This window comes from Lipotes vexillifer, unplaced genomic scaffold (assembly GCF_000442215.2).
Source record: "Lipotes vexillifer unplaced genomic scaffold, Lipotes_vexillifer_v1.1 scaffold584, whole genome shotgun sequence".
Taxonomy (NCBI): Eukaryota; Metazoa; Chordata; class Mammalia; order Artiodactyla; family Lipotidae; genus Lipotes; species Lipotes vexillifer.
In genome coordinates this window covers 2,286,088-2,301,412 of record NW_006783036.1, presented here as the reverse complement: position 1 = coordinate 2,301,412, position 15,325 = coordinate 2,286,088, and the positions used below count along the sequence as shown (strand labels likewise).

Genomic DNA, 15,325 nt, shown 5'->3' with positions numbered 1-15,325 from the left:
TTCTGTTTTTGTGCCAGTACCATACTTGTCCTGATTACTGTAGCTTTGTAGTGTAGTTTGAAGTTGGAGAGCCTGATTCCTCCAGCTCTGCTTTTCTTTCTCAAGATTGCTTTGCTATTTGGGGTCTTTTTTGTTTCCATACAAATTGGAAAATTTTTTGTTCTAATTCTGTGAAGAATGCCATTGGTAATTTGATAGGGATTGCACTGAATCTGTAGATTGCTTTGGGTAGTATAGTTGTTATCACAATATTGATTCTTCCAATCCAAGAATGTGGTGTATTTCTCTATCTGTTTAAGTCATCTTTGATTTCTTTCATCAGTGTTTTATAGTTTTCTGAGTACAGGTATTTTGTCTCCTTAGGTAGGTTTATTCCCAGGTATATTATTCTTTTTGTTGCGATGGTAAATGGGATTCTTCCCTCAATTTCTCTTTCTGATCTTTCATTGTTAGTGCATAGGAATGAAAGAGATTTCTGAGCATTAATTTTGTATCCTGCAACCTTACCAAGTTCATTGATTAGTTCTAGTAGTTTTCTGGTGTCGTCTTTAGGATTTTCTATGTATAGTCTCATGTCATCTGCAGGCGGTCACAGTTTTACTTCTTTTCCAATTTGTATTCCTTTTATTTCTTTTTCTTCTCTGATTGCCGTGGCTGGGACTTCCAAAACCATGTAAAAGTTTGTAGGGTAAGGATTAAATGGGTGAATGAACACTTCATAAAGTATAACACGCTGTGTGATGATATATAACACGCTTCCCTTTATTGAGGGAAGCTTTGAATCCAAATTTTCAAGAGGTGTGGGTGTCAGTGCAGAGCAGATAGGAGGTGTTGTGTAGCTGATGTTCTGAGTGCTGTGGAGACTGTGGCTATCCAGCCGGGGGACATGTTTCTCCACCACCTTGACACAGTGAGCTTATTCCTACGTCTGGATTGGTCCACTGTTCTTCTAGTACAGTGTCTTTACTGTTTCTTTTCCAGACACTTTTTTTTTTGGCCATGCAGCTTGCGGGATTTTAGTTCCCTGACCAGGGATCAAATCCGTGCACCCTGCAGTGGAAGTGCAGACTGCCAGGGAATTCCTCTTTTCCACGTTCTGTCCTTCCTGGTGGGCTTCAGAATTCTGGATGTTTCCGGTGAAGCTTTCTCCACTCTCTAGTCCACACTGCTCTCTCCCTCTTCTCATTGAGACCCACAGATTAGCACCTAATCACATCTGGTTTTATGTCTCTTCACAGTTTCTTTTGCCTCCCTAACTAGATCATAAGCTACTTGAGATTAAGAACTGTTTTTAATATTTTTTCCACTCCTTCCCCTCCATAGCATTTATCACAATATAAATTACAGGGGCCAGCACATATTGAAGTGAGTTTTGAATTAAAATGCTCAAAAGTGATCTTAATGGCACTTGGTTACTTTCTCTGTTTAATTCAGCCCTGACTATAATTCATACACACCTGAAAGTTCCTCGTTCCCACTGTTATACCTGACTTCTCTTTGCATGACTAGATGTTGAAAGCATTATAATGCCTTGTTCTTCAGCCCCCAGGTTTCCGTAGGTGCCAGTTAAAATTCCTGTCCTGCTTGAAGATCATCTGTGGAAACGTTGGCCATGGCATCCGTATCAGAGTCTCTTACATTCAGAGAGTTCTGCCCTTTGTACTATCTCCTCAATGCCATTCCCACAAAGATCCAGAAGGGGTTCCGCTCCATAGTGGTGTACCTCACAGCCCTGGACGCCAACGGGGACTACCTTGCCGTGGGCAGTAGCATTGGCATGCTCTACCTGTACTGCCGGCGCTCGAGCCACATGAAGAAGTACAACTTTGAGGTGAGTCTTGCTTGTCCTCACCTGAGCATGTGTGAGCCCTGGCTAATGTTTAACATGCTTGTGAGTTCCAGGACGGGGTAATTTACTTCTGACTTGCTAGAATATGGTCTGAGTGCCCTTTTGCCAAACAATACTTCATGACCTTTTTTTTTTTTTCCCTTTTTTTTTGCTGTACGTGGGCCTCTCACTGCTGTGGCCTCTCCCGTTGCGGAGCACAGGCTCCGGACGCGCAGGCTCAGCGGCCATGGCTCACGGGCCCAGCCGCTCCGCGGCATGTGGGATCTTCCCGGACTGGGGCACGAACCTGTGTCCCCTGCATCGGCAGGCGGACTCTCAACCACTGCGCCACCAGGGAAGCCCCGACCATTTTTAATTGAGGTGGAGTACAGCTAAAAATGTTGATGTTTTAACTTTTTTTCCTGCCTCCAAAAATCCAGAGTTACTTTAAAAGAGAGCATTATAGTGTTTAACACTTAATAGAAAACTTTGAAAGTAGGCATGTTTTTCTAAGTGTTTTCTTTTTTTTGTTTTGTTTTGTTTATTTTGGCTGCACCATGCAGGATCTTAGTTCATTGACCAGGGATCGAACCTGGTCCCCCTACAGTGGGAGCGTGGACTCTTAGCCACTGGACCACCAGGGAAGTCCCTCTAAGTGTTTTCTAAGTGTTTTGTTTCTCAAAATACCTTACCTGACTTACTCAAATAATCACTAGCTATTCTGGTGAAATTATTGTGAAAAAAGGATCAGGATCAATGTTGGCTAGCTGCCAGAACACGTACATCTTAACTGAGGTCACTTCTGTAGAACACTGCCACTGGGGTCCTGCCCGACCTCTGTTCTGTGTTGGTTGACTCAGGCATCTCTGTGTATTGTAGTTATTGGGGAGGTGGACTGAATTCACCCGCTGAGTTGATATCTGTAATTTATGAGTGCTCAGGTTTTGTGAGAGACTCAAGGGTGACTGAGTTGTGGCTCCTGCCTCACAGCCTCATGGGGTTCTACTCTGCCTGTGGTTAGTAGACTTTTACAGTCTAAGACAAGGCTTTTGTGTTTAAGAGAAATATTTACAAATATCTATATTTTAATCAGTATTCAACTTAAATTAAAGTTTAACTTAAAAAGTTAGTTTTTGTTAAGCCTCTATACTCAATTTAAAATAACACAAATGGTTAGCATGTATATAGCACTTACTATGTGCCAGGCATTATTGTAAACCTTTACATATATTAACACATTTCATCCTCACAAGACTCTGTGAGGTAGATGATGTTTTCTCATCCCCATTTTACCAGGGAGACAACTGAGGTACAGAGAGATTGAGTGACTTGTGAGGTGGTTAGGAAGTGGTGGCACCATTGTCTGAACTTGGGCAGATTGGCTCTAGAGTTTACATTTGTATTTTTTGTGTGAAAATGAAAACTATTGCTATTTCTTTTCTTTATTTAATAGCTCATGGATTTGACTGCTCAAATTCCCTGCACATTTAAAACCGTTACATAGTTAATCGTTAAAACTATGGTTATGGATTAATGTATCAGGTCTCTCAAATACTTCAGCACTTAACAAAAAAGACTTATGAATCCAGCAGTGAACCCCTAACAGGATGGACCAAAGAAACCCATGCCCAGACATATCCTAATCAGACTTCTAAAAACTAAAGACAAAGAGAAATCTTAAAAGTAGCCAGAGAATGACACATTACCTGTAAGGGACAATGCTTTGAATGCCTGCAGATTTCTCATCAGGAACTATAGAGGCTAGAAGACAGTGGTACAACATTTATAAAGTGTTGAAAGAAAAGAATGGTCAGCTCAGAATTTTTTTTTTTTTTTTTTTTTTTTTCCTTGCGTTATGCGGGCCTCTCACTGTTGTGGCCTCTCCCATTTGCGGAGCACAGGCTCCGGATGCGCAGGCTCAGTGGCCATGGCTCACGGGCCCAGCCGCTCCGCGGCATGTGGGATCTTCCCGAAACGGGGCACGAACCCGCGTCTCCTGCATCGGCAGGCGGACTCTCAAGCACTGCGCCACCAGGGAAGCCCCAGCTCAGAATTTTTACCCAAGAAAAATATCTATTAGGAAAGAAGGTGAAATAAAAATATTCTCAGATGAAGGAAAACTAGGGGGATTCATTGCCAGCAGACCTGCTCTAAATAATTGTTTCAGGAAGTTCTTTAGGCAAATGAGAAACGATACCAGAAGGAAACTTGGAACATCAGTAATGAAGGAAGAATAATAGTAAATACAGTAGACTGTTTCTCTCCTCTTGAGTTCTTTAAAATATACTTGACAGCAAAAATTGTAACACTGATCGAGTTTTCAGTGTGTATACATGTAGTAATATATAAGATAACTATAACGTAAGAGGGGAGAGTAAGGGACCTACATGGTAGTAAGGTTTCTGCATTCTTTTTTTTTAGTATATGTATAATTTTATTTATTTATTTATTTATGGTTGTGTTGGGTCTTCATTGCTGTGCGCAGGCTTTCTCTAGTTGCAGTGAGCGGGGCTACTCTTTGTTGTGGTGTGTGGGCTTCTCATCGCCGTGGCTTCTCTTGTTGTGGAGCATGGGCTCTAGGTGCATAGGCTACAGTAGTTGTGGCTTGTGGGCTGTAGAGCACAGACTCAGTAGTTGTGGCACGTGGGCCTAGTTGCTCCGTGGCATGTGGGATCTTCCCAGACCAGGGCATGAACCCATGTCTCCTGCATTGGCAGGCGGATCCTTAACCCCTGGGCCACCAGGGAAGCCTGGGTTTTCTACGTAGATGATCCTGCTTACCTCTGAAGAAAGAGTTTTACCTCATCTTTTCCAGTCTCTATGCCTTTAATTTTTTACTTGACTTACTGTGCTGGCCAAGACCCCAGTATGGTGTTTGCAGTGAGAATAGATATCTTTGCCTTAGCCTTGGTCTTCACCATTACATTAGCTATAGATTCCTCACGGACGCTTTTTATTTCTGTTTATTTCTATCCTAGTTTTCTGAGAGTTTTTATCATGAATGAGTATTGAAGTTTGTCAGATATTCACTTGAATCTGTTGTGATGATATCATTTCCTTCTTTATGTGTTATATTACATGAATTGAGTTTTGGTTATTATTCCAACCGTGCATTAATCTTTTAAACCCCATTTTGTCATGATATATTATCCTTTTTTTTTTTGGCCTCATGGCACGGCTTGTGGGATCTTAGTTCCCTGAACAGGGATTGAACCCAGGCCCTGGCAGTGAAAGCACCAAGTCCTAACCACTGGACCACCAGGGAATTCCATATTATCCTTTTTTTTTTTTTAAATCTTGCTGTATTCCTTTTAGTAATATTTTGTTCAAATTTTTTGTGTCTGTATTCATGGAGGAATATTGGTCTGTAGCTTTCTTATGATGTTTCTGTCTGGCCTTTCTTATTATACACATAACTATCTAGTGTTTTCATTCTATATTTAACGACTCAAGTTGAACATTATTATTATTATATTTTATAGTCACTGTTTAGATTCCCTCACAGTTTTGCCAATGTCTTTACTCACCATCTCTTGTTATATCTTAGTTCTTCCCTTTGCAGCCATTCTCCTTCTTGCTGGAGTACATCTTTTTTAAAAAAAAAATTTTTGGCTGCATTGGGTCTTCGTTGCTGCGCGTGGGCTTTCTCTAGTTGCGGTGAGCGGGGGCTACTCTTCATTGCGGTGTGCAGGTTTCTCATTGTGGTGGCTTCTCTTGTTGTGGAGCACGGGCTCTAGGTGCGCAGGCTTCAGTAGTTGTGGCTCATGGGCTCTAGAGCGCAGGCTCAGTAGTTGTGGCGCACGGGATTAGCTCTTCCACTGCATGTGGGATCTTCCTGGACCAGGGCTTGAACCCGTGTCCCCTGCATTGGCAGGCGGATTCTTAACCACTGCGCCACCAGGGAAGCCCTGGAGTACATCCTTTAGTAGTTCTTGTGTTGAAGTCTTTTAGTGGTAAGTACTCTTGATTTTTTTCTTTGTCTGAATGTCTCTCCATCTTTGAATTGTTTAGAGGTATACTATTCAAGGCTAACAGTTTTTTCCTCTTAGCGCTTTGAGGATGATACATCTCAACATCCATTGTTGAGATGTCTTTTGTTAATAATTGTTCATATTTAGTTATTTCCCTTTTTTCTCTGACATATTAATATCTTCTCATTGCCTTTGAGGTTTTACTGTTTCACTACAAGATGTGTGTGTGTATTTCTCTTCATGAGTCTTGTTCAAGGCTTGTGCTTCTGAGGATATAGGTCTTTCATCAGTTTTGGATAATTTTTAGCCCTTATCTCTGAAGATGTTTCCTTCTCTTATCCTCTGTTTTCTTTCCTTCTGGAATCCCAATTAGATGTAGGTTGGACCTTCATATTCTATTCTCTATGACTCTTAACTTATCTGTCATTTTTTTTTTTTTTTTTTTTTTAGAATAGGGGTGGAAGTCATTTACAATTTCTTTTTTTTTTTTTTTTGGAAAGAGACTCCACCTCTATTTTTAATTTTTTTTTAATTTTTATTTTATTTTATTTTTTTTACATGTTGGGGGTAGGAGTTTATTAATTAATTAATTTTTGCTGTGTTGGGTCTTTGTTTCTGTGATAGGGCTTTCTCTAGTTGTGGCAAACGGGGGCCACTCTTCATTGCGGTGCACGGGCCTGTCACTGTGGCAGCCTCTCTTGTTGCAGAGCACAGGCTCAGACGCACAGGCTCAGTAGTTGTGGCTCACGGGCCTAGTTGCTCCGCGGCATATGGGATCTTCCCAGACCGGGGCTCAAACCTGTGTCCCCTGCATTAGCAGACAGATTCTCAACCACTGCGCCACCAGGGAAACCCATCTGTCATATTTTTTATCTTTCCTTTGCCGCACAGATCTGTCACCTAGTTCAGTAATTTTCTTTCATCTGTAACTAGGCTGCTATTTAGTCTACCCCTGAGATTTTACATTCTTTTGATTCTTTTTCATTTCTATTATTTCTGATAATAGTTTGGTCTTATGTTTCAATTTCTTTTTACATTTCTTTAACATTTTTAAGCATATTTCTTTTTTATTACTGAAGCATAGTTGATTTATAATGTTTCAGGTGTATAGCAAAGTGATTCAGTTATATATTCTTTTTCAGATTCTTTTCCATCATGGGTTATTACAATATTGAATATAGTTCCCTGTGCTATACAGTAGATCTTTGTTGTTTATTTTATGTACAGTAGTGTGTATCTTTTAATCCCCAATTCCTAATCTTTCCCTCCCCTTAAGCATATTTCTTTTATGTTCTGGGTCTCCTCACTCTAATGAAATGCTTGAGTCAGGATGAGGAGTTGTCCAATTCTGTTATTGCTTTCTTTAGTTGATTCTTCTTGAGGGGACCTATTTCCCTGTGGTCATGTCTAATTGTGAGGTATGTGGCTGATCCTAATATGTGGGAGTGCTGAGGGGCCTGGGTTGAGACTGTGTTCCACAGATGGGGTTGATGGTCACTCTGCCAGCCGCCTTGGAGTGCTACAGACACGGAAGCATGTCAGGTGAAGTGCCTGGCATGAAGGTTCTTTTCAGTGGGAAGGGAGAATAAATTCAAACTCTGGTGCTGGATACAGCAGCTTTGTGATTACAGAATCTTTTTTATTCACTCCAGTCAATGCCTCAGATAAGACAAAGGTCCTTATCAGCTTCATTTCCCAGCAAATTGATTTTTCCCTAGTTTACACTTTCACTGAGAGTTAGGTCTTCAGGGATTCTGGCTTTAGCAGGGGACTTCAGTTCCAGCTCCCCACGTCACCTGGCCTGAAGCCTTGTGCTCATTAACCATGCTCACCTCAGAAAATCAAGGGTGTAGGCGTTGGCCAGATTGCCCTATGTAGCCTGTAGCTTCAGGGCTGGCTTCTGTTCTAGTTTGACGGTATTCTTTTTGTTTTCGGCTCTTGTAGATTTTCTTTACTTTTCTAGAGATCAGCTGTGCGTTTGAAAGAATGTTTTATGTATCTTATTCAACATTCCTAGGTGTTTGGAGATGAATGTTTCTCAGAATAGCTGGAGTGTTATACTGTGAGGAGTTGAAACTTCATATTTTGTTTCTGTCTGAAGTATAGTTAGATATTGATAATCTGATTCTTCGGATGTTTTGGTTCTTAAGTCAAGAACCAAATCTATTTAATAATCATATTAAATAACCTTAAGTCAAGTTTAGTACATTGGTTTATTAAAAGCACGTGTACAAGCATTGCATATAGATACTCAGGCTTCCAGCCCATCTGAGCAGTGATTTTGAAACCATTCATTCAGGAAAATTACACAACTGTTTTGATTTTGTGCTACGATGTGGCAGGATCTCCAATAAGTGATTTTGATTCCTGTTGTAGTAGCAGTTTTTATAATTACAAATTCCCAGGAAAAATATTCTCTTTTTAACATTCTGTTGCCATGTCAGACGATACACATCTAAAGCATGTTATGTTACTTTCTTCCCTCAAAGCAGAGATGGAACCATCACTCACATTCCCGCAGTCCTTTCATTCTCCTTCTTTCCCACAGCCGACCACACCTTCCATCTCCAGGGCCATGGATCTGCTCAGAAGGCATAGGGCAGTGAGGCAGAGCAGGGCCTCTGTAGGGTCACACTTGGGTGTGAGTCCTGACTATTGATTCTCTCTAGCTTTGTGACCTGAGGCAAATCACTTCACCTTTGTAAAATGAGGATAACTCCAGCACCTGCCCTCTTGGTGGTTTGAGGACCCCAGGAGATGATTCCTGTGAAGCGCTGAACAGGGTGACCAGCACAGGACACGCGCGACTGAGAGAGCGTCCCTTACAGAGAGAGTCGATGTGCTCTGTTCATCAGTGCTGCCCTCCTTCTGACCGGGTCTTCATACTCTGCCTTACTCGTCGGGGTTTACCGCCCTTGCACCTGTTCAGTTTGCTACTTCCCTTGACCGGGCGCATTATACTCCCTCCACCTGAACTGTCGCAGGAGGCTCCCCGCTGGTCCTCCTGCCTGGTCCCACACCTTCCTCCTTCCATCCGGTTCCTAATGGGGCTACCAGAAACACCTCTGCAAAAGCAGGCATCTTCAAGGGTCCCGCTTTTCCTTCCTGTAGCTTAAGATCCAGGTCCCTTACCCTGTATCACGACGTGGCACCAAGTGTATTTATAGCCCATGAACATACGCTGCAAGCTGTAAAGTGGCAGATGAAAGTGAGCTCAGTCGCTGCCACCCCCACTCGTGGAGGGCAGCTCTTCATGTGCACGTCTCATTGCTACAGCTCAGCTGTGACAGGGCGGGCCTGCGCCCTACTGTGTATTACCATAGCAGCTGACTCAGTACCCTGAATGCAGAGGGGGTGCGTGCATATTTGACAGATTGATTACCATCTAAATTACTGCATCAGGGATCAAAATGGCTTATTGAAGATCTTGCCATATGTCTTAGCGAGGTCGAAATGGTTGTGTAATTTTTCTGAATGAGTGGTTTCAAAATGAAAAATGATCATTCAGATGCTCTGGAAGCCCGAATATCTGTATTCAGTGCTTGACATGTGCTTTTTAATAAACCAATGTATTAAGCTTGAGTTAGTGTTATTTAATGTGATTATTGATATGAGAACCAAAACACGCCAGGAATCAGTTTATAAAGCACTCTCAAATGTATTGTCTCATTGATCCTCAAGCAAGCCTGTGTGGCAGGTACACACCATGGACTACAGTCGGTGGATGACTTGTGCACGTTGAGAGAGAAGAAAGGAGAGCTTGCGTCTGGGATAGCTCTTCTGACTGCAGACTCTGGTTTTGAGGGGAACTACCTCTCCTATCCAAGTTCCTTAGTACTCTCTTGATAAGAGCTCAGTGTATTCATACTTGATTGAACAGTATTTCCTTTCTCAGAAATGCAGTTTTAAAATTTTGTCATTTCAGGGACTTCTTTGGTGGTCCAGTGGTTAAGACTCTGCACTTCCAGTGCAGGGGATACAGGTTCAAATCCTGGTCGGGGAACTAAGATCCCACATGCTGTGTGGCACAGCCAGAAAAAAAAACCCCAAAAAAACAATTGTCATTTCAAAGATAAAAAACCTAGAAAGAAAAAGAGATTAATTATCTTTCTGAATTGTATACATTTTCAATCAGGAATATATATAGGCTTCAGTCCAATGAGGTTTTCCATTCCATTGGTAGGTAACGTTTCATAGTCTGAAAGCTGGCCAGGTGACAGGTCCATTTGTTTTGTTTTTTTGTTTGTTTTTTTTAAGTCTTTATTGGAGTATAATTGCTTTACAATGTTGTGTTAGTTTCTGCTGTATAACAAAGTGAATCAGCTATGTGTACACATATATCCCCATATCCCCTCCCTCTTGCATCTCCCTCCCACCCTCCCTATCCCACCCCTCTAGGGGAACACAAGGCACCGAGCTGATCTCCCTGTGCTATGCGGCTGCTTCCCACTAGCTATCTATTTTACATTTGGTAGTGTTTATATGTCCATGCCACTCTCTCACTTGGTCCCAGCTTACCCTTCCCCCTCCCCGTGTCCTCAAGTCCATTCTCTACATCTGCATCTTTATTCCTGTCCTGCCCCTAGGTTCTTCAGAACTTTTTTTTTTTTTTTTAGATTCCATACATATGTGTTAGCATATGGTATTTGTTTTTCTCTTTCTAACTTACTTCACTCTGCATGACAGACTCTAGGTTCATCTGCCTCACTACAGATAACTCAATTTCGTTTATTTTTATGGCTGAGTAATATTCCATTGTATATACATGCCACATCTTATTTGCATCTTCTTTTTTTAAAATTTATTTATTTATTTTTGGCTGCATTGGGTCTTTGCTGTGCTCTGGCTTTCTCTAGTTGTGGCAAGCAAGGGTTGCTCTTCATTGCGGTGCACGGGCTTCTCATTGTGGTGGCTTCTCTTGTTGTGGAACATGGGCTCTAGGCACATGGGCTTCAGTAGTTGTGGCATATGGGCTCAGTAGTTGTGGCTCGCAAGCTCTAGAGCGCAGGCTCAGTAGTTGTGGCAGATGGGCTTAGTTGCTCTGTGGCATGTGGGATCTTCCCGAACCAGAGGTTGAACCCGTGTCCCCTGCACTGGCAGGCGGATTCTTAACCACTGCTCCACCAGGGAAGCCCGTTCCACGTCTTCTTTATCCATTCATCTATTGATGGACATTTAGGTTGCTTCCACATCCTGGCTATTATAAATAGTGCTGCAATGAACATTGTGGTACATGACTCTTTGAATTATGGCCCATTTGTTTTTGAATGTTTCCTCTTTCAGGGGAGAACAGAATCCATCACGGTGGTGAAACTGCTGAGCTGCTTTGATGACCTGGTGGCTGCAGGCACAGCCTCTGGGAGGGTTGCAGTCTTTCAACTTGTATCCTCGTTGCCAGGAAGAAATAGACAGGTAAGTACTAATCATTTTAGCATTTCTTAACTTCTTGGCAAATTCCTCATGTCTTTTAAAATGAGGAGTCCTCATCTGCCAAGAAGATACTTGCTCAGAAAAGCCTCACTCTGTGCTCTTTATAATCAGATGACATTTTTGTTCCTGGTAGGACACTTGGCAAAAAGCATATATGGGTAATTTTGCTTAATATTCTCTGGCTCTTCTCTGTCAGTTTTAAAGGTAAATAGACAGATGGACCCTTGTGCAGGTTTTTGCATGGAAACAACTTGGGAACACCAGCTTTTCCATAAACAGGAGGGATTGTGTACCACCTTGTTCACATCTCACAGTGTTTATCCTTGTCTTTTTCTTGTGTGTATTTTCATTGTTTATTCATAGCTTCGGAGATTTGACGTCACTGGTATTCACAAGAATAGCATAACAGCTCTGGCTTGGAGCCCCAATGGAATGAAATTGTTCTCTGGAGATGACAAAGGGAAAATTGTCTATTCTTCTCTGGATCTAGATCAGGTAAAATTATTTTCAGAAATATTGGTTGTCTTACATTTGGAGAAGTTGGTCAACTTGAATTCTTGATTATTGTCCCTTTTTTTTTTTTTTTTTTTCCATTTAGGAAAAGATGTCTTGAATAATTCAATGGGAAGCTTTAAACACTTTTATTACAAACAAGATAAACAGAACTCATAAGTAGACTTTTTATCTACTCTGATTTTAGTATAAAAGTCTACATCACAAATTTAAAAATCTCACGTCAGGAGTGTGTTGTTTTTTTTTTTTTTTTTTTTTTCCTTTTTTTTTTTTTTTTTTTTTTTTTTTTTTTTTTTTTTTTGTCTGCCGTGCCGGTTGGCTTGTGGGATCTCAGTTCCCCAACCAGGGATTGAACCCAGGCCACAGCAGTGAAAGTGTGGAATCCTAACTTCTAGGGCACCAGGAACTCCCCATTGTCCCTTTCTAATCTCAACTGTTGTTTGTAACATTTTATTTCAAGGGCTTTTCTAATAGTTTATAAGCTTCCACTTCTGTATCTAAAGAATTGGCCTTTGTTTCTTCTGGAACATACACTTTTTTTATTCTGTTTTCTATCATTACCAATTAGAAAAGTAGCCACTATCGAACGTATTTCCTTGGAGAGTTTGTAGGAGGATGTGAAGCGTTTCACAGTCATGACTGTTGTCGACTGAAAAAAAAAAAAAGCACAACCTAAAAGAATTTTTATTCAGCGGACTTACTGAGGACTTAAGCCCGTTAGACAGTCTCTCACATGACTCTGAGGGACTGCTCCAAAGAGATGAGGGAAGAGCCAGGATATATAGGAGTTTTGCACAAACCAGGTAGTTGAACATCAAGATTTCTGCTAATTGAAGAAAAAACAAACATCTCAAGTTAATGACTTTAGCACTTTTCTATGTATGGGAAGATACCAGAGTCTGGGCTCATTGAAATCATTCCTTTGATATACACCTTAACTGTCTAGGGCCAATAAGTATCCTGTTCTTTTCCGTCTTGAACCCCTTCAGCTGCACTGTTGGGGGAGGCTGCAGTGGCTGATAGCTGCAACATCCTTTGTTCATCTGTGTGGTGGGAAGCATTCTTTGTCCACACTGTGGACAGAGGTCAATGCTTCCAGTGGGTGGTGAGCTCACCCCCAGCCAAGCTCTGGTTGTGTGGGATAGAGTGGTGGGAAAGGAGGAGGGTTGGTGGCAGCAGGGAACCTAGCCCCACCCTCGTATTTGTCATTTTATTTAAGCCTCACGACAGAGGCTTTATTTAAGCCTAAGCTGTGTGTGCTTATCTTCAGTCAGTAGATAAGAAACCCAGACTCCAAGGGATCCAGTCATGAGCTGATGCCTGGTTGATCTCTACTTCAAACCTAGGGTGTGCTCCCATCGCGCATGTGGCTTTATGCCTTCCTGTGCTTTGTTTTGTCATACCTCTGCTCAATTAGAACGAACCCCTTGGTGGCACAGTCCTTTCGTTTTCTTATTTGTAGCCATCATTCCTAGTGCGTCTAGGAATTCAGCAATTACTAACTGACTTTTAGTCCCTCTTATCCAAGACTGACCTGTCTTCTACGAATATTCTCTAGCAGTAGTTCTCAAACATTTTGGTCCCAAGACCCCTTTACACTTTACAGTCTTAAAAAGAGGATTCCAAAGAGGTTTTGTTTGTATGGGTTTTCTATCTACTGAGTGTACTATGGTAGAAATTAAAACTGAGAAACTAAAAATATTTTATTAATTTTATTTTGAAATAATGAACTCATTATATGTTAACATAAATAATATACTTGTGTGAAAATAACTATTTTCAAAACTACTGCTGAGAAATCCCTGGTGGTCCAGTGGTTAGGACTCCACACTCTTACTACCGAGGGCCTGGGTTCAGTCCCTGTTTGGGGAACTAAGATCCCACAAGCCGTACGGCACAGCTGAAAAAAACAAAACAAAGCAAAACAAAACTTCTACTGCTGTTTGCAAGAGTAGCATGGGTTTACATTTTTGCAAATCTCTTTAATTAAAGTCTGCCTTAATAGAAGACAGCTGGATTCTGCATTTAGTCTGTCACAATACATTGTTTTGGTTAGAGTATGTAAAGAAAATCTGGCCTCACACAGACATGTAGTGGGAAACAGGAGGAGTATTTTAATAGCCCTTCCAGAGAATTGTGGATATTCTTTAACCACATCCCCAAATTGACTAATGGTAGTTTCTTTAAAGGTTGGTTACAACGTGGAATCTGAAAGCATATAGATGAACTTTTCTCACTCTGTTACAGTGAAATCTTTTGGTCTGTCTTGCACTTAGAATGGCTCCTTGACCCACGTGTGATTTTGTAACATCTTGCATTGGTCACTTGGAAAATATTGATCTACTGAGTGATACACATCTTCCAAATGTTGAAACATTTAATTATATAATATCAAAGAAAGCACCTTTGTTAATATTGTCATCATTCTGATGAGAAAAGTCTTTAGCTGTTGGGAATCTGTCAGGTTCACAAGGGTGGATACAAGTTTTCAAATTCTAATCTTCACTTGTAAAACTTGGATTTTCGTATCAGCAACAAGTACTATCACTTATTTTCCCTGAATTGACAGGCTTACTTTGTTCTTTCTGAGAAAATGCCTGCCAGATACCCACGTTTGAATAATTATAGTATTTCAAGTAAAAATGTATTTTGTGAAAACAGCAGCTGGTTGAGCTCACGGCTCATACGACCGCACAAGCGCTTCCTGCTTGAGAGACTGAAGTCCTTCAGCGTCGGCAGGAGGGCTGCGTGTGTGTCACACAGGATACAAAGACAGGCGCACGCAAGGGTCAAGATGAGGTGGAATTATCATTTTCCTGCATCAAAGACCTTCTGAAGTGAAATTCACGTTTTTGCTGCAAGTGCACAGTGGCTAAGGGCACCGTGGCAGCTACCGGATTTTGGTGCCCTGCTCATCTTGGGCCCGTTTGAGCTTTCAGTAGCTCTACCAACCATCAGTACAAACCACAGCTTGGTGGAAAAGGCAGATAAAACCTAGTATTATAATGAAAATGGTTTTGACCTCGCCTAGGGACCCTCAGGGACTGTGGACCACACTTTGAGAACTGCTACTCTCCAGGAAAACATTTTGTTAAGGTTTTAAGGGTCCCCATATTTGTACTTTCCTGCTGTCACTCCCCCAGCCTGAGTTGCACAGGCTGCATGCATGATGTCAGGAAATGGAGAGAAAAATCACATGCAGAAAGCACTATCCTTAGCATACTGATCATTTTCTTCCCAGCTTTATTAAGGTTCTGATCATTTTTTTTTTGGAGACACAGGTATTTCATGAGATTTGCAAAAAAGACGTGTGTTTTTGCACAATACAGTACAATAAATTTAATTCCATTACAAGCTAAGTCAAAAATTGAAAAGCTTCAGTCTGCATAACTGCAAAGGTGGGAGGGAAATCTGGCTTGATGTCCTTGATGTTTGTGGGGTAGTGGGGATTTCCCTGTCTTGATTGTGCTGGTGGTTACATAACAATGCATTGGTCAAAATGCATAGAATTGTATATCTAAAAAGGGTGAATTTTGCTGTATGTAAATCTTGCCAATGGATCTGATTGCTGCTCCCTCTTTCC

The 15,325-nt window shown here is 41.4% G+C and overlaps 1 protein-coding gene across 1 annotated transcript in view; it reads left to right on the top strand.

Moving 5' to 3' along the window:
- Nucleotides 1-1,542: 1,542 nt before the first annotated feature.
- TECPR2 (tectonin beta-propeller repeat containing 2) overlaps nt 1,543-15,325 on the top strand; it is an 80,402-nt gene continuing 66,619 nt past the window's right edge. Inside the window, exons 1-3 of the mRNA XM_007455618.1 lie at nt 1,543-1,831; nt 11,083-11,211; nt 11,593-11,724. Of these exons, the coding sequence (XP_007455680.1) occupies nt 1,613-1,831; nt 11,083-11,211; nt 11,593-11,724 (480 nt within the window). The 5' untranslated portion in view covers nt 1,543-1,612. The remainder of the gene's footprint in view (nt 1,832-11,082; nt 11,212-11,592; nt 11,725-15,325) is intronic.